A 21,769-nucleotide genomic window follows, 5' to 3' on the forward strand; every position below is an offset into this window, starting at 1 on the left:
CAGGAGTTTGAGATCAGCCTGGGCAACATGGCAAAACCTCATCTCTAAAAAAAATACAAAAAATTAGCTGGGCGTGATGGTGTGTGTCAGTGGTCACAGCTACCTGGAAGGCTCAGATGGGAGGACTATTGGCAGTGAGGTTGCAGTAAGCCATGATTACCCCACTGCACTCCATCCTGGGAAACAGAGTAAGGCTGTGTCTTCAAAAAAAAAAAAAAAAAGAAAAATTTATAACCTTAAACGATTATTTTAGACAAGAAAGAAAGAAAATTAATAATCTTCACATTTAACTAAAGATTATTAAGGGATGAAAAAGGGGAATGAATCCAAACAAAGAAGCAAGGCAATATAAAGATGAGAAGAAAATTAATTAAGCAGAAAAAAGATATAACAGATAAGACGAACACACTTCAAAAGGTAATTCTTCAGAAAAAAAATTAAATGAAAAATTACTTTCAAGATTAATCAAGAAAAAGATAAAGCAAATAATTACCAATTTTACTTTTTATAATTTATTTTATTTTTCATTATTATTTGTTTTATTTTTTACTTTTTAAAAAATTTTTTGAGACAGGATTTTGCCCTGTCCCCTAGGCTAGAGTGCAATCGTGTGACCACGGCTCACTGCGGCCTTCCCTGGCTCAAGCGATCCTCCCACCTCAGCCTCCCAAGTAGCTGGGACTATAGGTGCACACCACCACACCCAGCTAATATTTTATATTTTGTAGAGACAGGGTCTTGCCAGGTTGCCCAGGCTGGTCTTGGAACTTCTGAGCTAAAGCAATCCTCCTACTTACGCCTCCTAAAGTGCTGGAATTACAGGCGTGAGCTACCAGGCCTGGCCATAATTCAGAATGAAAAATAACCACTATGAATGGAGCAGAGATAATTAAAGTTAAGAGAAATGGCTGAGCTTGGTGGCTTAGGCCTGTAATCCTAGCACTGAGAGGTTGAGGTGTGAAGACTGCCTGAACTCAAGAGTTCAAGACCAGTCTGGGCAACATGGTAAGACCCGTCTCTACTAAAAAAAATATAAAAATTTAGCCAGGCATGGTGGCACATGCCTGTAATTCCAGCTACTCGGGAGGCTGAGGCACAAGAATCACTTGAATCTGGGAGGTGGAGGTTGCAGTGAGCTGAGGTCGCACCACTTCACTCCAGCCTGGGTGACAGAGCAAGAGTATCTCCAAAAAAAAAAAAAAAAAAAAAAAAAAATACACAAACAAGTTTATGCCAACAAATGTAAAAACTTAGGTGATATTAATATTCCTAGAAGAGTCAATGACCAAAAATGACTCTAGAAGAAATAGAAAATCAGAACGATTCAATAACTATTAAAGAACTAAATCAGTATTTTAAATTTTTCCCACATAGAAAACACAGGCCCACAATGGCTTCATAGGGTAGCTTGACTAAAGATTGAAGGAACTGATAATTTCTTTTATTTATTTATTTATTTTTGAGACAGAGTCTCGCTCTGTCGCCCAGGCTGGAGTGCAGTGGCGCCATCTCGGCTCACTGTAACCTCCACCTCCCGGGTTCAAGGGATTCTCCTGCCTCGGCCTCTGGAGTAGCTGGGATTACAGGTGCATGCCACCACACCCAGCTAATTTTTGTATGTTTAATAGAGAAGGGGCTTCACCATGTTGCTCAGGCTGGTCTTGAACTCCTGACCTTGTGATCTGTCCGTCTTGGCTTCCCAAAGCTAGGAATACAGACATGAGCCACTGCGCCCGGCCAATAATTTCTTTTTTTATACAAACTCTCAGAGAACTTAAAAGAATACATGCTCCTACTAATCATTTTAGTAGTTTACCATAACCAAAGCCAGACTGGACAGTATATAAATGAAAATTTCTAGGCAAATCTCACTCATGACCATGGATGGAAAAACCCTAAAGGAAATATCAGCAATGGGCCAAAAAAAAAAAAAAAAAAACCATGACCAAATAAATTGCATTCCAATAATTCAAGATTGGTTCAACATTCTGAAATCTATTAATATAATTTACTACATTAAGGGATTCAAGGAGAAAAAAATTTATACATGCACACATTTCTTTCACTGGAGATTAGTAATACATCTGATTAAATTCAATGCCAGTGCCATTCATGGTAAAAATTCTTAGCAAAGTAGGAATGAAAGAGAGTATTTCCTTAACCTGACTGAAGCCACCTTTGCAAAACTTATTAACAGTGAGAAAACTATTGCACTGAAAGAGATCTGACCTAACCAACTCCATCTTGCCGTTAACCTCCAATACCTTGGCCTACAATACCTTCATCCTTGTGCATAGGCCAAGCTGACCATAGAAGGAATTTAGTTTATAGTTAAACTTTGGAACAAAGATGGCAATAGCTCTTTTCCAAAACAAACCCCCAACTTGCCTGGAGACCACACCATCTTTGCACAACCAACAAATTAGCCACAAGATTAGAAATTACGGTTTAGGAGTCATGCAGTCAGAAGCCACAAGATTTCAAACCTCCTCAGTTGCTTCCATGTATAATGTTACTATTATAAAAACTAGTATTTAAGGTATTTTCCAGACTCTGCATTCTGATAGATCAGCCAACGTACCTAGACTGGTAAGTTTATCTGGTCTTCTGCCTCACCTCCCCCAAGGAACTGACTCAGCGCAAGAGGACAGTTTTGGACTCCCTATGATTTCATCACCAACCAAACTAATCGCATTCCCTTTTCCCTAGCCCCCAAACTATCTTTGAAAGAAGACCCTAACCTCCAAATTTTCAGGGAGGCTGATTATAGTAATAATAAAACTCCAGTCTCCCATTTAGTCAGCTCTGTATGCATTAAGCTCTTTCTCTACTGCATTTCCCCTGTCTTGATAAATCGACTGTATTTGGGCAGTGGGTAAGATGAACCCATCAGACAGTTACATGACAGATTATCTACAAATACCTATAGTACACATCATATTCAATGGTGAAATAGTAAAAGTTTTTCCTTAAATATCAGGAAGAAAAATGACAAGAATGTTAGCTATCATCAGTTCTATTAAACACAGAGCTGGAGGTCTTAGCAGATACAATAAAATGAGAAAAAGAAAGATTGGAAAGGGAAAAAGAAAACTACGTTATTCCAAAGTGTTTATTATTTATTATAGGTATTGAAAATCTAAAAATAAAAATCTACATAGAATAAGAATTGAAGATTCATACTTACTAAAAATATCATGTATATATATGGGGCACACACACAAAGACACTAAAAGGTTCTATATGAAATGTTTAATAAGTTTATCTTTAGGTTGTAGGTTTATATTTTTATTTTTTTGTTTCACCATTACGGTTTTTCCAGTATTCTCCACTAGATTATTGTATGTTTTAAAAGAATAATGTTACAAGATGTCAAATAAATATATAAAAGTCAATTTTATGTCTACATACTAGAAACAGACAGAAAACACAATTTAAAGAGGTATCATTAAATAGCAAAATAAAATACCTAGGAATAAATCAAGATTTCAATATTTTTTTAAAAAAATTATAGGCCAGGCGCAGCGGCTCACGCCTGTAATTTCAGCACTTTGGGAGGCCAAGGCGGGTGGATCATAAGGTCAAGTGTTCGAGACCATCCTGGCCAACATGGTGAAACCTTGTCTCTACTAAAAATACAGAAATTAGCTGGGCCTGGTGGCACATGCCTGTAATCCCAGCAACTTGGGAGGCTGAGGCAGGAGAATCCCTTGAACCTAGGAGGTGGAGGTTGCAGTGAGCCAAGATCGCGCCACTGCACTCTGGCCTGGTGACTGAGCGAGACTCTGTCTCACAAAAAAAAAAAAAGAAAGAAAAGAAAGAAAATTACAAAAATTAAAAGAAATAAAAGAATTTAATAAATTTAAAAAATCATATTAATGGTTTAAAAGTCTCAACATCCAAAAGATGTAACTTCTTTCTATGTTAATCTATAGATTCAACACAATTCCAACCAAATCCCAAAAGAAACTTTTGTGGAATTTAATAATCTGATTCTAAATGGATACAGAAAAGAAAAATGATATAAATCATTAAGACATGTCTAAGAAGAAGAAACATATAAAAGAAAGTGCTCTATCAGGAAACAAGATTGATTACTAGGCTTTAATAATTCCATCAGTGCAGCATTTGTACTGGGATAGACAAGTTGAACAAACGGAACAAAGAGAAAGCTCAGAAACAGACTCCCCCTTGTAACCTGAGATACAGCAGAGTTGCACTACAAATCAGTGGGTAAAGGAGGTCTATTTTAAAACAGTGGGACAGTAATTCCCCAAGAGAACAATAAGTTCTCTTGATGGGAAAAAATAAGAATTCATCCCTACTGGACACCACATCTTAAAATAATTTTTAGGTCAACAGATTCTACTTCAATAGAGGTGGGCAAACAGGAATGGAGGATTAATTCTGATTGACAGGGAGGATAGTTTTCTCAGGAGAGATGACCTTTGATGTGGTCCTTGAAGAATGAAAAGGATTCTTATGGGAGAGCAATGTGGGAAATGGACTTCCAGGCGAGAGCAGCAAGATCAAAGTCTCAGTGTGAGAGGCACGTTCTGGGAATGGACAAACAACCAGCCTGTCTAAACAGGAAAGAAAGCTATAGACGTTGATGGCTGACTGGCCGTTTATAGTATTTTTGCATCTACGCTGCACCACATTTCGGTCCTCTATCCTGGTAAGAACCAGTTACATTCGCAGGAAAAAAAATAAATAAATATAGCGCTTCTACAACACTGACGCTCATCAAAAAGCCACTTTTATTAGAGTTCAGATATGGAAAAAATAAAACCAAAACCATTTTTTAAAGCCTTGAGAAGTTCAAGTTACCTTTTCTTTCTTTTCTTGGGTGTCCTGGTTCTGGTTACTGGTGATTTTATTGGCCTTGTTATGTACATTAGGAATGACCTACAGTGACAAAAAAAAAAAGGGTGGAGGGAAGAAAATGTTTAAATGACATAATCATCACATTTTTTTTCTCTGACATTACAGAATGGAGAATTTTTTTCAATCATTACATTTCTTTTTTTTTCTTTTTTCTTTTTTTGTCTAAGATGGAGATTTGCTCTTGTCGCCCAGGCTGGAGTGCAATGGCACGATCTCTGCTCACTGCAACCTCTGCCTCCTGGGTTCAAGCGCTTCTCCAGCTGACTAGCTGTGCCAAGAGGCACCTGCCACCACGCCCAGCTAATTTTTGTATTTTTTGTAGAGACGGAATTTCACCATGTTGGCCAGGCTGCTCTCGAACACCTGACCTCAGATGATCTGCCCGCCTCAGCCTCCCAAAGTGCTGGGATTACATGCGTGAGCCACTGTGCCTGGCCTATCATTACATTCCTAAATGTATTTGTTTAAACAGGTAAAATCTTAACTTTGTAACTTCATCTAAAGGGTAAAAATATGAGTACAATTCAAAGCAAACAATAAAACTTGGAAAATCTGACAAGATACATAACTCTAAAATATTATAGTTATATATATGCCATCAGGGCATAAAAATGCAGGTTTCTGTATGTGGATCTAGAAGCTGAAGATGAAAAAGACTAAAAACAAGGTCACATACTAACTGTCATCCAAACATCACATTTTGCAAGATAGAGTTTTAGGGGTGATCTAATTAATTATCCAAGAACATAGGATAACACATTTGTTTGGTAGATTTACCTTATTCATCATTGTACCCCCAATTCAAGTATGTTATCTCCCACACTGTGTGTACTCAATAAATATTCCACTATCACTATTAGCAGAAGGATGAATTAACAAATCTATTCCCACCACTGAATAAGCTTAATGAGAGCAGAATTCAGTTTTATTTTTCACTATTTCTCTAGTGCTCAGAAATGGCCTAATACATAGTTGTACATAATAAATGTTTATAAATAAATAAACCAGTTTAATTTTATAAAAAGAGGCTCCTCAAAGAGCTAGCACAGATAATCTTGGCATAAAATCTGGTGAGAGACATGAAGATTAAAAGAAAAAAATAGACCAAGTACAGTGGCTCATATCTGTAATCCCAGCACTTTGAGAAGCCAAGGCAGGAGGATCGCTGGAGTCCAGGAGTTTGAGACCAGCCTGGGCAACAGAGGGAGACTCCATCTCTACAAAAATTTAAAAATTAGCTGGGTGTGGTGGCATGCGTCTATAATCTCAGCTACTTGTGGGGCTGAGGTCGAGGCTACAGTGAGCCACAGTTGCATCACTGAACACCAGCCTGGGTTACAGGGTAAGACCCTGATTCAAAAAATACATAAATAAATTAAAAAGAAAAAAAACAAAACTCCTTGCTCAGAAAACTAAAAGACTGCCTGCTTAGTGATAATTAAAAACAAAAAGCCCATTTTCCCCTAAATGCAATTTAAGATTAAATTTTCATTTTTAATACAGAATGTAAATAAAGTTTAGAATAAATGAGAAAGTCTCAGAAATGTGTCATTTACATAAAAAACAACAGTAATGATACATTAACATATATACAGTGCTATGTGAAGAGGTACACTAGTACCTAATATTTCTACATCTGTTTAATACATATAACAACCTAAGTCATATTTCAAAGACTGGTGGGATTTACAGGCATGTGTTCCTTGTCCTGAAGAATCTTGAACAAAACACTTTGCCTCCCTGACAAGTCAGAAACTATCTGCCCACACTACTACTTTCTCCCGTGGAAAAACTAGCTGATGCTAAATAGAAGCTTTGGGATGAGACAGAATGTCAGTTGCCACTATAATGTTTCTCTTTCTTTCTTTTTCTTTTTTTTTTTTTGGTTGAGACAAAGTCTGGCTGTGTCGCCCAGACTGGAGTGCAGTGGCACGATCTCAGCTCACTGCAACCTCCGTCTCCTGGGTTTAAGCAATTCTTGTGCCTCAGCCTCCCAAAAGTAGCTGGGATTACAAGTGTGTACCACCACATCCGGCTACTTTTTCTAGTTTTAGTACAGATGGGGTTTCGCCATGTTGGCCAGGCTGGTCGCCAACTCCTGACTTCAAGTGATCCTCTCACTTCGGCCTCCCAAAGTGCTGGGATCATAGGCGTGAGGCACCACGGCTGGCCCATTGTTTTTCAAATAGCAGAAAAATGTTCTTCTGTACATATATCTTTAGCAAAATTTAGAAGACAAAATGCTCAATAAGACTCCACCTTTCAGGAAAACAGATGACTGTATTTCTTGTGAAAGTAAAAATATATTTATAGGCGATTAATATGCAAAATGTTCATGTGTCAAAAAAAGTAGGTACCCTTATGGAACAATGGTATTGGTAAGTACAAGTGGAATACAGGAAGAAAGAAAGCAACACGTGATGATAAACATAATGAGCTGAAGATATGACCCAATTTCAAAAGGATTTTTTAATATAAAATATATATATATGATATTTCTGTGAAATGCAGTTATGTTATTAAGTGGAAAAAATTACCTTACAGAAAAACGTTCTATAGGCCTTACTCTCAAATAAATATTTGCCAAGTATATCCAAGTAGATACACACATTTTTCCAGGAGGCTGAAAACACGCTTGAGAAAGTCAGGGTGAGAAGATTTAAAAGGTGTATCGGTGGCTGGGCGTGGTGGCTCATGCCTGTAATCCCAGCACTCTGGGAGGCCGAGGAAGGTGGATCATGAGGTCAGGAGTTCGAAACCAGCCTGACCAACATGGTGAAAACCCTGTCTCTACTAAAAATACAAAAATTAGCCGGGTGTGGTGATGCGTGCCTGTAATCCTACCTATTCAAGAGGCTTAGGCAGAAGAGTCGCTTGAACCCGGGAGGCAGAGGTTGCAATGAGCCGAAATTATGCCACTGCACTCCAGCCTGGGCAACAGAGTGAGACTCTGTCTCAGAAAAAAAAAAAAAAAAAAAAGGTGTATTGGTGATGCTCCTAAGGCAGCTGATAATACACACAGATAAAAACAACCGCTCAATTCATAGTGCTGAGGAGAATGTTTATGTGACCAAGGTACTTTTAGACATCAGGCCTTAGATGGACACAACATTAGAAAATGACTTATTTTGGGGGTTTTAAGGAAAGTTCAAAATTTAATGTAAACTAGATATAAATGATTAAGCATTGCCTATATTTTCTATTTCTGGATAATCAGTACTGCTTGCAATAATAAGTAAACCAAAAACAGCACCATTTTACAAAGACATGAAACTTGATTCTCCTTTCATTTGCCTCACGCAATAATAATCGCTTTGCCCTGGCCAGGTGCAGTGGCTTATGCCTGTATTCCCAACACTTTGGGAGGCTGAGGCAGGAGGATTGCTTGGGCCTGGAGTTCAAGACCTTCCTGAGCAATAAGGGGAGACCCTGTCTGCAGAAAAAATCAAAAACTAGCTGGGCGTGGTGACGTACGCCTGTGGTCCCAGCCACTTGGAAGGTTGAACTGGGAAGATTGCTTGAGCCAAGGAGTTCGGAGTTTCAGCAAGCCATGATTGTGCCACTGCACTCAGCCTGGGGGACAGAGTAAGACCCTGTCTTAAAAAAAAAAGTCACTTTGCCCTGTAAACAAAGTTGAAAATGGAACAAGTCATGGACATAGTAATTAACATCATCAATGGGATATGCTCCCTTGGCTAGAACCACAGATAGTTGAACTGATGAACTGAATGTACAATGTGGCAGTCTATTATACTACTAGGGAGTAAGTAACTTGAGCATGGTATGGTGCCGAAGAGATTTTCTTTGTTTGAATAATTGAAAGAAATTGCACTGTTTGTGTCATCCAAACAAAACTTTCCACCTCAGCTCACTAGCAAAGGTTGGATTTTGAAAGCTTAGCCTTTTTGGCAGGGCGTTCACAGCTGGCCACGCAAATGTATAATTTGATTGGCTCATTCTCATTCAAAATTATTGATTTGGAAGTGTAATTTGGCAAACAACAATCTGGCCAATTTTCCTGTTGAACTAGGGTTCCAGAAATAAAGCCATGGCCTCAACTACATTCTCAATATTATAAGAATTAAAAACTGGATTCTAAAAATTCTTATTGAATTTCAAATTTTATGAAAACAAGAGAACTTTATTCAGCTCACCTCTCTCAATTAGTCTTGATGGTGTAAACATGATGCTAAGAATGGAAGGCACCACACTGCAAAATGCAGTGACACAGCAGAGGTGCCAATGCAGGCTGCAGCTCACTGTGCATAGGCAGGTTACAAGTATGCAAAATATTTCATCAACACCCCCACCACTGGGATAGCCAACCATATACCCGCCCAGTTTGCCATATAAGTATTATTTTCTTTTTGCCTTGACATACAAAAGATTGGAATGCACTACAAAACTATATTGGAAAGCAAATAAATGTTTAAAATTTGCAGTTAGACGTGCATATGTAAGCCTGGGGAACAAAGTGAGACCCTGTCAAAAAACCAAAAAAAAATTCACCAGGTGTAGTGGCATGTACCTGTAATCCCAGCTACTTGGGAGGCTAAGATAATAAGATTGCTTGAGCTCAGGAGATAAAGGCTGCAGCGAGCTATGATCATGCCACTGCACTCCAGGTTAGGTGACAGAATGAGACTCTGTCCCCAGAAACAAACAAAAAAAGAAGTGTATATGTTTTGAACAGCTGTCTTCCATTATAAAATGAAGAAAAAGAATATTGCTTCCAGTTTTAAGGGTGATGTTTCTGTTGCACATTGTAGTATAAAATCCACATCCTGCCACTGACATTTCATATCACAGTGCCAATTCCATACCACAGGAGTAATTAACTACAGAAGAAAAATTGTAGGTCAAGCGCAATGGCTCACACCTGTAATACCAGCACTTTGGGAGGCCAAGGTGGGCAGATCACTTGAGGCCAGGAGTTTGAGACCAGCCTAGCGAACAAGGTGAAATCTCGTCTCTACTAAAAACACAAAAATTAGTGGGGCATAATGGCACATGCTTGCAATCCCAGCTACTTGGGAGGCTAAGGCACAAGAGCCACTTGAACCTGGGAGGCAGAGGTTGCAGTGAGCTGAGGATCGTGCCACTGCACTCCAGACTGGGCAACAGAGCAAGACTCCATCTCAAAAAAAGAGAAGAAAAAGAAAAATTTTATGATTAAATATTGCTATTTTTACATTTGGAATCTCTAACATTAGAACACACAACAGTACAACATGTCAACATGTTTTTATTTTTACATCCTTTAATAAATATACACAACATGTGATAGTATCTCTACACTGTTTTTACACCTGACCCTCTGTTCAAAGTATTTCATAAACAAAGTAACTTGCTCAGAAAAGTAACTTGCCTCCACGTTAGCAAAGCAGGTAAATAAAGAATCAAGAAATTGAAAACAGGTCTGTTTGATTCCAGGCACAGTAACTTAAATCAATGCACACTGTAATGACTCCAGTTTGACCAGAAGATCAAAACTGGAGGGGAAAAAAGGGAACTTCATGACTAAATTTTTATGAAGCTCATACTTTAACTATAGTTTGGGAACTACAATGAAAATATGTGGAAAATATTTAGAGGGCACAGCTTGGTCTGCAGGTATACAGAGTATTGTTAAACTTTTTGAAAATATGAACTAAAACTTACTCGTGGAGTGGATGACAAGCTCTGAACAACGAACACCACAGGGTTTCCTGCATTCTTAATGGCCTCAACTGCTTCGCTGTGTGAGGCATTCTGTAAATCTACTCCAGACACCTGAAACACAGGAGCAACTTATTTCAATTAGACCAGCATTAGATATTGCAAATAGGTTACTTCAAAGTTCATGTGTATTACCTAGTTATGAGAACAACCAGAGTCTAAGGAGTTAGACCCATAGTCAGAAAAAAACAAGATTGGCCCACAAAAAGCTTGGCTATTTTAGGAGAATATGTTTAAGGAAAGTAACATTTCACCTTTAGAAAAGTAGATAAGTCAAATATATTAATAAAAACAGCCCTGGCTAAATATAATTATCCAAAACAGGTAGTTCGGTCAGTAACAGAACCTTAAGATGTCTGCCACCTCTGCCAGGAGCATAGTACATAATTCCGAGTGGGATAAAGGAGACTGGGAATATCTATGGACTTTTATCATCTCTCCATTAAGCTGAGAGGCATAATATTTTAAGCAAATCACCTGTTATCACAATTGAGTAGTTGAACATTTCTCAAATTATGTTTAAAAAGAAGTACCAAAAAACATCCACAAGTTCTTTTACTAAAACTATTTATGTGTTCAATAAATTTGAGTAAGTGTAAACAGTTCCTTATTATAGAAATTTCAGAGAATGTAACTTGCTAACATGCCCATAAATGTTCAAGAGCACTCTGTATTTCCAAAACATGTTTAATAGAACTAAGTTTTCAAATCTATAATGTAACAAACCCTTGGTAAACGCTGGGATGGTCTCTGGTCTCAATGGATACTAACAATTTGTGAAGACTGCTTTGCTATTAGAGGACTGAGGAAACAGGAATGTGGGTGGAAAGGGATGTGGGATGTTTTTAAGACAGGAGGAGATATTACAGCAATAATGATACAGTGTAGAGAAAAAAATGGATGATAAAGGAGAGACATGACAACTGTAAGGACAATATCCTTGGATAGTCAAGAGGAAATGATTTCTACCATGCAAGTTAGAGAGATTGGCTTTGGATAGAAGCACAAATGTAGTTCCTTTGCTGTTACAGAGGCAATTAGAAAAAAGATTTGGTGAGCACTGGAAGCAGGGGAAGTTCCCTCTAGCTGCCTCTATTTTCTCAATGAAACCTGAAACTAGGACCTTAAACTGAGAGCAAGACTGAGGTAAGAGGCATAAGGAGTTTGGCACAGTTACCTGTCGTATTAGTTTGTTCTCACACTGCTATAAAGAACTGCCTAACACTAGGAAATTTATAAAGGAAAGAGGTTTAATTATCTCATGGTTCTGTAGGGCTGGGGAGGCCTCAGGAAACTTACAATCACAGTGGAAGGGGAAGCAAACATGTGGCAGGAAGGGGAAGTGCCGAGAAAAGGGGGAAAAGTTCCTCATAACATCATCAGATCTTGTAAGAACTCACTCACCATCACAAGAACAGCAGAATCAGGGTAACCACCCCCATGATTCAATTACCTCCCACTGGGTCCCTCCCATGACATGTGGGGATTTTGATAACTACAATTCAAGATCAGATTTGGGTGAGGACACAGCCAAATCATATCACTTATAAAAACTGGAGACTGAACCAGCTAGGAGAAAATTACAGGACAGCAGGGCAAAACTAAAGACCCGCTTAAGGGGGTGCTCATGAGCTTCTAATGAGACCAGATACCATGGCTGGTTATTTTTCCAGCCATGCTAGAGACCTACAATAAGCAGAGCTGCACTTAACTAGTGGGTTCTCCCAGGCAAGTTCAGTGAAAGGAAAGAGGATCAAGAGTAGGAAGCACATGTAAGGGAGGGGTTGGAGTTGCCAACCACTGAACTTGAGTAGGCTGAGGAGGAAGTGAGCACGTGAGAAGCTGAGGACACAGATGTGTGTGCCTGTGGTGTAATACGAAATGTCCTTGTTCTTGTCACAGAGTACCCTTGGAATTTCCTGAGTGGTAGGAGTGTCTTTTATTATGCATTAATAGCCCCTTTCACATCTGAGTTTATGCTACTGAGGTGGCTTAGGGTAGATCTCCCGGATATCCTCAGGATGGGGCCAGTCACAGAAAGACCAAAGGATTAGAGAATCCCTGCACTCCCCCCACGATCTCCAAGAAGTGAGGGTGGGGGCTAGAAATGAAGCTCTGTAAAAACCCTTGAACAACAAGATTTGCTGAGCTTCTGGGTTGTTGAAGATGTCGACATGCTGGAAGGGTGGCAGGTGGTACACCCAGAGTGTGGATGCTCTGTGTCCTCCTCCTCACGCTTTGCCCTATGCATCTCTTCATCTGGCTGTCCATCTGTAACCTTTGTATAACCAGTAAATGTAAGTAAGTGTTTCTCTGAGCTGCCCTAGTAAATTAACAAAATTCAAGGGGAGGGATGTGGGAATTCTGGTTTGTAGCCAGCTGGTCAGAAGTATAGGTGACAACCTACTAAGATTGGCATCTGACATGGGGGCAATCTTGTGGGACCAAGCCCTCAACTGTATGATCTGATGCTATATCCAAGTACATAGTATCGGAATTGAATTAAATTATAAGACAGATGGTGTCTGCTGGGGATCTGACACTATCTCCAGATACATAGTATCGGAATTGAACAGAATGATAAGATATCCAGTTGGTGTCCACGGGAGAACTACTTAGTGTATGGGGGAAACTCCTACACATCTGGTCACATCTAGTGTTCTGAGTGTGAGAGTAAAGGGAAAAGGTTGGTAAGAGTATGGAGAAACTTAAACACTGCTGGTGTGAATGTGAAACGGTATAGCCAGTCACTCTGGAAAATAATTTGACAATTCTTTTCAAAACCAAAACTAAAATTACCAGAAAACTCAGTAATTGCACCCTTGGGTATTTATCCTAGAGAAATGTAGACTTACTTTCACTCAGGAATTTGTACACAAATATTTAGAGCAGATTTATTTGTAATAGTCAATAATTAAAAACTACCCAAGTGTCTTTCAGTGGGTGAATGATTAAACAAATTGGTACATCCATATTATGAAATGCCACTGCTATGGTTGGAATTTATGTGTCCTTCGCAATTCGTATCTTGAAATCGCAACCTCTAAGGTGAAGGTATTAGGAGGTAGGTAGGGCCTTTACAAAGTGATTAGGTCATGAGGGCTCTGCCCTCAAGAATGGGATTAGTGGCCTTATAAAAGAGACCTAAGATAGCTAGCTCATCCCTTCTACTATGTGAGGACACAGTGAGAAGGCACCATCTCTGGCCCCACAAAAAACAGGTCCTCACCAGACACTGAATCTGCCAATGCCTTGATCTTGGAGTTCCCAGCCTTCAAAACTATAATGGAATTTCTATGTTTATGGTATTTTGTTTTGGCAGCCTGTCCAAAGACAACTACTCAACGAAAAGGAAGAAAGTGGTAGTTTTTTTGTAGAGAGAGGGTCTTACTATGTTGCCCAAGCAAATCTTGAACTCTCGGACTCAATCCATTCTCTTGCCTCCGCCTCCCAAAGTGCTGGGATTACAGGGGTGAGCCACCTCACCCAGCCATAGGAATGAACTATTAATGTGCACAACAAATTGAAAGAACCTCAAGGAGATTATGCTAAGTAAAAAAAGGCGATCTCAAAAAAACACATAATGCATAATTGCATTTATGAGATAATAGTGAAATAACATATTTATAGACATCAAGAAACAGAAAACTGGCTGTCAGAAGTTAGGGATGGGAGAGACAGGGAAGAGGCAATCGAAAGTGAAGAAGGTGCCTGCTTTTCTTTCCACCATGATTATAAGTTTCCTGAGGCCTCCCCAGCAATGTGGAACTGTCAGTCAATTTAACCTCTTTCTTTCATAAATTATCCACTCTCAGGTATTTCTTCATAGCAGTTGAGAACGGACTAATACAGAAGGGTAATGCAAGGGAGTTCTGTGGTGATGACACAGTTGAGTTTCTCAATTGTCGTAGTGCATATACAAGGTTTTACATGTGAAAAAACTGTATAGAGCTACAAACACACACACAAATCAATGCATGCATAACTGGTGAAATCTGAATAAACTACGGATTGAGTCAATGTCATTTTCTTGGTGTTGCTATTATAGTATAGTTGTATAAGATATTAAAAAATTGGAGGTGACTCAGTGAAGGGTACATGGGACTTCCCCGTATACTTCTATGTAATTTCCTATGAATTTATGATGATTTCAAAATACATTAAGAAAAACATAATACAAAAATAAATATTTAAAAATTAAATTATAATAGATCAGTAATCAAAGTAAAAGTGAATTCATCTCACTTATTTTCTAGATGATTAGATTTAAAAAATAAAATTTAGTTATATGTTGCTCATGTCTGTAATCCCAGCACTTTGGGAGGCTGAGGTGGGCAGATCACCTGAGGTCAGGAGTTCGAGATCAGCCTGAACAACATGGCAAAACCCCATCTCTACCAAAACATACAAAAATTAGCCGGGCAAGGTGATGGGCACCTGTAATCCCAGCTACTCAGGAGGCTGAGGTAGGAGAATTGCTTGAACCTGGGAGATGGAGGTTGCAGTGAGCCGAGATAGTGCCACTGCACTCCAGCCTGGGTGACACAGAGAGACTCCATTTCAAAAAAAAAGCAAAGTACCATGTAAATTAATAACTAAAATAAAACAAGGTTACCAATATTAATAAAATAGAATTTAAGGCAAAAAGTAACTAATAGGAATAAAGAGGAAAACTATATAATGTCAAAAGCAAATCACCAACAACAAATCCACTAAATACATACAGCAAAACCAACAGAATTACAAAGAATAGCAAACAAATTCATAATCACAGTGGGAGACAAACTCTAACTGAAACTGAGGAAAAAGACCAAAAAAATTAGTAAGAATACGGGACTCCTTATTTGTTTATCTAACTATCACTATATGGATGTCAAATAGGCATCTTAGCCTAACATGTCTAAAACGTGTCTCCCCAAATCTGTTCCTCCCACAGTCTTCCCCATCTCAGCAAATGGAAATTCCATCTTCGATTCCTCAAGCTGAAAAGCTTTTCAATTATCTTTGCCACTTTATTCGCATCCATTCTGTTAGTAAGTCCTGTTATTCACCTGCAAAATATGCTACAACCTGACTGCCCTCCTCCTGGTCCAGGCCGCCATTCTTTCTCTCCTAAGTTACTGCAACAGCCTTCTGGCTGAGGCCCCTGCTTCCATCCCTGCCCCCAAAGCCAGAATACTCCCTTGAAACAACACTTACCTGCTCATAATTCTCCAGTGACTCTCCACTGCATTCAGAGCAGAAGACCTTCCAGAGCTTTCAGGCTCTATATGATGTGGCTTCCCATCATTCCTCAGCCTTTTTCTCTTACCCCTTCTGGCTTGTTCACGCTATGCTATCATTGCTGGACTTCCTGCTGCTCCTTGAACACATCCAGGCAAGCTCCTACCTTGGAGCTTTTGTATGTTTTTCTTTCTCCACATATCCATATGGCTGACTCTCTCATTTCCTATATTTGTCCCAATATCATCTTCCATAACAAAGCTATTAAAATTGTGACTGTTGCTTTCACCGTCCCCCTGAACCCGATGCTCCTTATCCTCCTCCCCTGCTTTATTTTGTTCCCTAGCTACTTATTACGATCTGACATTCTACATATACTTATTTATTTTATTGTCTATTCCCCCATTCCCCCTATCATGTAAACACCATAAGGGAAGGGACTTTTGGTCATTTTCTTCATTGCCATATTAGTAGTATATTTGAAAATTGTTTTAAACATTGCACAGCGCAAATATAACTCAACATTTGTATATACAGAGCAGCTTTTATGTAGTTGTTTAATTTAATCCTCATAATAATGCTATCGATTTTGAATTCTCATTTCCATTTTATGTGAAAACAAAATAAGTAGGTCTAATGATTTGTCCAAAAACACATAGAAAATAAAAAGGACAGACTCTGACTCCAACCCATGATATCCAGGGCTCTTTGTATTCTATCAGAGGTGAAACGCCATGATTGATGGTTAGCATCATAAAGAACGAATCAAGAACAAGCAGATTATGCGATTAGAGGTACCCACCATGGTGTCACCCAATTAACCCAATGCAAAGAAATGTATCACATTCACACCTCAGGGCATTCTCAGTGGTTTCATGTGCCTTTTTTTTTTCTGCTTTGAGACAAGACTGTCGCTCTGTCACCCAGGCTAGAGGGCAGTCCAATCTTGGCTCACTGCAACCTCCACCTCCAGCGTTTCAGCGATTCTCCTGTCTCAGCCTCCTGAGTAGCTGGGAATATAGGCATGTGCCGCTATGCCCGGCTAATTTTTGTATTTTTAGTAGATGGGGTTTCACCATGTTGGCCAAGCTGCTCTCAAACTCCTGACCTCAAGTGATGTGCCCACCTCGGCCTCCCAAAGTGCTAGAATTATAGGCATGAGTCACCATGCTTGGCCTGATGTGCCTTTAAAACTTAGCGCCCACAAAGCATATCAGGTGCAAATCATGGATCCTCCCCCCTCAATAGAGTCTTCAACCTTCCAGGGTAAATTTCTTTCTCTAAACAAGCATAGATATCCTACTAACACACAATTATAAAATTTAGAGCTTCAAGAAAAAAATTTATAGCTTGTTAAAGACTGTGGGAGAAGCATAATGCCTACCATCTGCCCTGTTCTATATAGAGCCCTTTGTTAGTTAAAGTGTTTTTTGCAATCAGCTGAAGTTTTTATCATTTTATTTGTTTATCCCCGCCCCCACTCACTTGAGAAACTCATAAATTGTGCATACAATGTACAAACTAAGGCATATAGAGCATGCCGACTGTACATACATGGTCCCCAACACATAAAGAAAGGTCTTCGAGCTAAATGATTATTTCACCGTCTTACAGTATGTTTCCAATAAAAACAGTACTTTAACATCATTTACCTCAAGTATTTTATCTCCAGTTTTAAGTGCATTTGTTTTCCCTGCTGGACTGTCTTCTAAAACTTGTTTGATGAATATACCTTTAAGTTCCTCTCCATTCTTCAGACGTTTTATAACAGTTTGTCCACCAACAATACTGATCCCAAGAGACACACTGGGTTCTCTAAAAATCTCAACACTATATAAAGGAAAAAAACAAAACTCACTCATTAACAAGTTTAATCTGTTGGACTGTAAGTATTCCATTTGTATTATATCCTTGTGACTCATATTTTATATAAATTTTTGAAATGTATTTTTACAAATGTTACACAAATTATACCTAGTTCCAATGTTATCAATAATTCATAACAAGTGAAAGCTTCAGTTCTGAAAAGCATAGATTTCTAGAACAATAAATATAACTCTAAATATTCAGTGAAGATTTAGCTAAGCCCTAATGTTCCCATCTCCTATCATAATGTATTTTCTGTGATTAGTCCTTTTCATTTATATCCGTAACATAAGCAAAGAAAGGACTGAAGAAATAACAAATGGGTAAGACAAAAATCAAGAAAGCTACATATGTCATTTTGGCAAAAAGTACAGACTTTCAAAATAAAATCAATTTGACACTGAGTGGCTCATTGTGCAAGTTGCTTTTCCCAGTCAGCAGGTTTATCTCTGTGGTTCTTTAATCAGAGGACAGATTTTACCTGCTCCTAAGGTCACAAGGTTTTGTTTTCTTCCTACCTCCATGTCATTATTTAAAAGAAAGTATGAAATGAAAACTGCCCCCCTCAAAATATTATAGGTTTTACACTGCAGCCAATAATTAACTCATTAAAAACATAACTCAGAAAACAACTCTTAAATGTTTTAAGACAAATTCAGATTTCAATTACAAGAAAAGAACCAGTTTGGGTGGAGGTGGTGGAATTAATAATAGATACGGAATAGAGAGAGCAGCTAAAGGGAGACTTTCATCATCTTAAAGTGCAGCCCTAGCGAGGACTTAAAATTACAGCGACTGGTGAGTACTTAAAACTTCCCCCACATCCAAGGGAAGATGGGTTTTCCACACATTCTGTTAGCACAAACATGGACTCTCCACCAGGGGAGGAAGGTAGAGATATACTGATATATACTAGAAGCCTCAACTACTGTTATTGTTGTTTACCAAAAAAGAAAGCTTTACTGCATTCAAGACAGCTTTACCCAACTTGCTTAATGACATAGTGATAAACTATACTTGTTAGATGGACATTTCTACGTTGCTCTCTCTGAAAGAGTATCAAAGATGTTCCTAATATTATAGTCATTTCGTTCAGCTAAAAATCCCTAGATAAGATAAAATGAAACTAAAATGTAGACCAGCTTACAGGTGAATTATCGCAATTTGTCAATCATTAGAGCAGGACTAAATGATGTTCTGTTAGGTTAAAGAAAAGAGCAACTGCTTGTGCTCCTATTGAGAAAGCCAATAATGTCATTCACATACATTCTCGGTGGACCCCAGTGGCTAAAATTTGGAGTTTCTTCTCCTTCGCCCTCTTCTCTCTCAGGTAACTCACTACAGAGGGAGAAAGAAAAAAATACACACAATTTTAAGGCACACTCATTATTAAGGTCCTTGGAAAGTTTTGAAATTGTAAAATCTCTAGGTAGTTAAATGATTCTCAATTTTTAAGTTGTGAAAATATTTATATCAATAAATATGTAAAGCAAAAATATATTGCTTTAACATTCAACTCAACTAATCTCCACCCAGCATTAGAAAATCACAGAATTATTATAAACACTTTTATTGGTGACACTCTAGATGCTAAGTTTGTGTTTGATTTGTGCAATTTCAAATTTGTTTCTCTATCAATATGTAAAATGTTATAAAATGTCTTCCTTAAAACTTGGTATTGTTTGACCAGCTAAAACACAGAAATCGACAAGTATCATATGTATCAAGTATAAATCAACATGAACAGGTCAGTATGATCCGTCTTTCTAGCCCTAAATATTTCCCCTGTCATTTGTATCCCATAAATATTTTGCATACTTATAGGGAACTTTTCAGTTACTTATATTATCTAAAACGATCCTCACTGCTTCCCACCTACCACCACTTTTCATCCAGCAAGTTAAGTTAGTATAGAACTACTGAACTGAACATGGTGAAACCCGGTCTCTACAAAAAAATCAGCTGTGCATGGTGGCACATGCCTGTAGTCCCAGCTACTTGGGAGGCTGAGGCTGGAAGATTGCTTGAGCCTGGAAGGTCAAGACTGCAGTGAGTCATGTTTGTGCCACTGCACTTCAGCCTAGGTGACAATGTAAGACCCTGTTTCAAAATAAAAAAAAGAACTGCTGAACTGGATAACGTAAAATGCTGAGTTACAGTATTTAGTTATAAGATTAATGCAATAGTGAATAGACAGTGTAGTATATTATCTGGAAGAAAAATCAGGAGTCCTAAGCTCAAGTCTAACTTATACCATGAAATTGGTGTGTGGCTTTGGACCACTAAATGAAATCAGTCTGATGTTGTAAATTGTATTACTCTACACAAAAATCTAGGTGCTATCTCTTCCACTTCATTTTCATAAAAACCCTTGGCCAGGTGTGGTGGCTCATGGTTGTAATCCCAGGGCTTTGGGAGGTTAAGGCAGGAAGACCACTTGAGCCCAGGAGTTCAAGACCAACATGGACAACACAGTGAGACCCCATCTCTAAAAAAAAAAAAAAAAAAAAATTAGATTAGCTGGGCATGGTGGCACACCTGTAGTACCAGCTACTGACTGGGGAGGCTGGAGCAGGAGGATCATTTGAGATCAGGAGTTCAAAGCTGTAGTGAGCTATAATCACACCACTATTCTCCAGCCTGGGCAACAGAGCAAGACCCTGTCTCAAAAACAAAAATCCCTCTAACCTATAAAGTAAGCACAGCAGATCACATTATATTTTACACAGGAGGAACTGAAGCTCAGAGAAGGCTTAAGCATACTATACAACCTCACAACATTTCCTCATGTATCCAAATCTGTTTTAGCCCTAAGTTTCAATATTCCCATTTTTCTCTGAACTTTCAAGTAAGTCCTATAAAATGCAGCAAAACTCCACCTTCTTGGCCCTCTACAGACTTAGTATCTAGGATAAAACCATTGTAAGGCCATGTGAAAAGGAGAAGGCTGAAAGGATCTAGACAAGCCAAATATCAGTTAAGAAATTAGGATTGTTACATGTCGCCCACTACCAGATGTCTTTCTTACCTTAGCCAGTCTAATTTTTATGATTAAAAGCATCACAGCATTCAGGGGAAAACAACTTGGCAGACACTTGCTGGTTACTTTCTAATGTCTTTTTTCTACCCTTCTTCCATAAATACATAACCCCTCTTCTATTCTAGGTGGCACTATGCCCAGGTTTGAAAAAAATACATTTTCTGGACTTTCTTTCAGCTAATGGGAACTGTGTGCCACACTGCTGATCAGTGATATGGAACCAAAAGTACCTAGATGAGACTTCCAGGAAAACTCATTAAAAGGAAGGAGAATCAGCTGGCAGGAGCCTTTTGCTCTGTGCCCTCCCCGTCTTCTTGCCTAGAATTCACAAGTGATATTGGTGGTAAAACATTCATCTTCAAATCATACAGAAACAATGAGGAGTAAGGTCCTACATTAAGGGCAGCAGAGCATAAAGGACGAAGGTATTTAAGACCCTGATGACAACACACCACACCTTCCTAAGACCACCTTCTTCAGGACTTTTCACACGAAAAAAACTTGCCTTTATTTGGTTAAGTCACACTAAATGGGGTTTCTGTTTATGAGTATGTAACTGTAATCCCTCAATGATACACCCACAGTTCCACCAATTCAAGTAAACTGTTTTCACTTTAACCTATCACATTCTTGTTCTTTGCAACTACATTATCATTAGACAACTGTAATCATAGCACCAACTGTCCTATTTTGATGATCTTACGTAATAATAACAAGGATTAAATTAGATATTAACTGAGGCTCAACCAATATTCATTTCCTCTATAATTTTTTTCACTTGAACTTATAACAAAAATCTACCCACAGTATCATAATCTTCATCATTTTTTATTTACTAGTACCTTAACAGGCTACTGTATTGATGTAATTTATCTGCTATCTCAATATATGATGCACTTAGATTGTGTATTAGTCCATTTTCACACTGCTATGAAGATACTACCTGAGACTGCGTAATTTAAAAAGAAATGAGGTTTAATTGACTAACAGCTTCACATAGCTGGGGAAGCTTCAGGAAACTTACAACCATAGCAG

At 38.5% G+C, this 21,769-nt stretch overlaps 1 protein-coding gene across 1 annotated transcript in view; it reads right to left on the reverse strand.

Moving 5' to 3' along the window:
- Positions 1-21,769, reverse strand: part of INADL (InaD-like (Drosophila)) — a 472,039-nt gene that overhangs the window by 271,142 nt on the left and 179,128 nt on the right. The window contains exons 23-26 of the mRNA XM_011941560.1: positions 18,961-19,032; positions 17,481-17,658; positions 10,549-10,659; positions 4,831-4,908 (exon numbers count right to left, since the gene is read on the reverse strand). Of these exons, the coding sequence (XP_011796950.1) occupies positions 4,831-4,908; positions 10,549-10,659; positions 17,481-17,658; positions 18,961-19,032 (439 nt within the window). The remainder of the gene's footprint in view (positions 1-4,830; positions 4,909-10,548; positions 10,660-17,480; positions 17,659-18,960; positions 19,033-21,769) is intronic.

This window comes from Colobus angolensis, unplaced genomic scaffold, assembly GCF_000951035.1.
Source record: "Colobus angolensis palliatus isolate OR3802 unplaced genomic scaffold, Cang.pa_1.0 Scaffold102, whole genome shotgun sequence".
Classification (NCBI taxonomy): Eukaryota; Metazoa; Chordata; class Mammalia; order Primates; family Cercopithecidae; genus Colobus; species Colobus angolensis.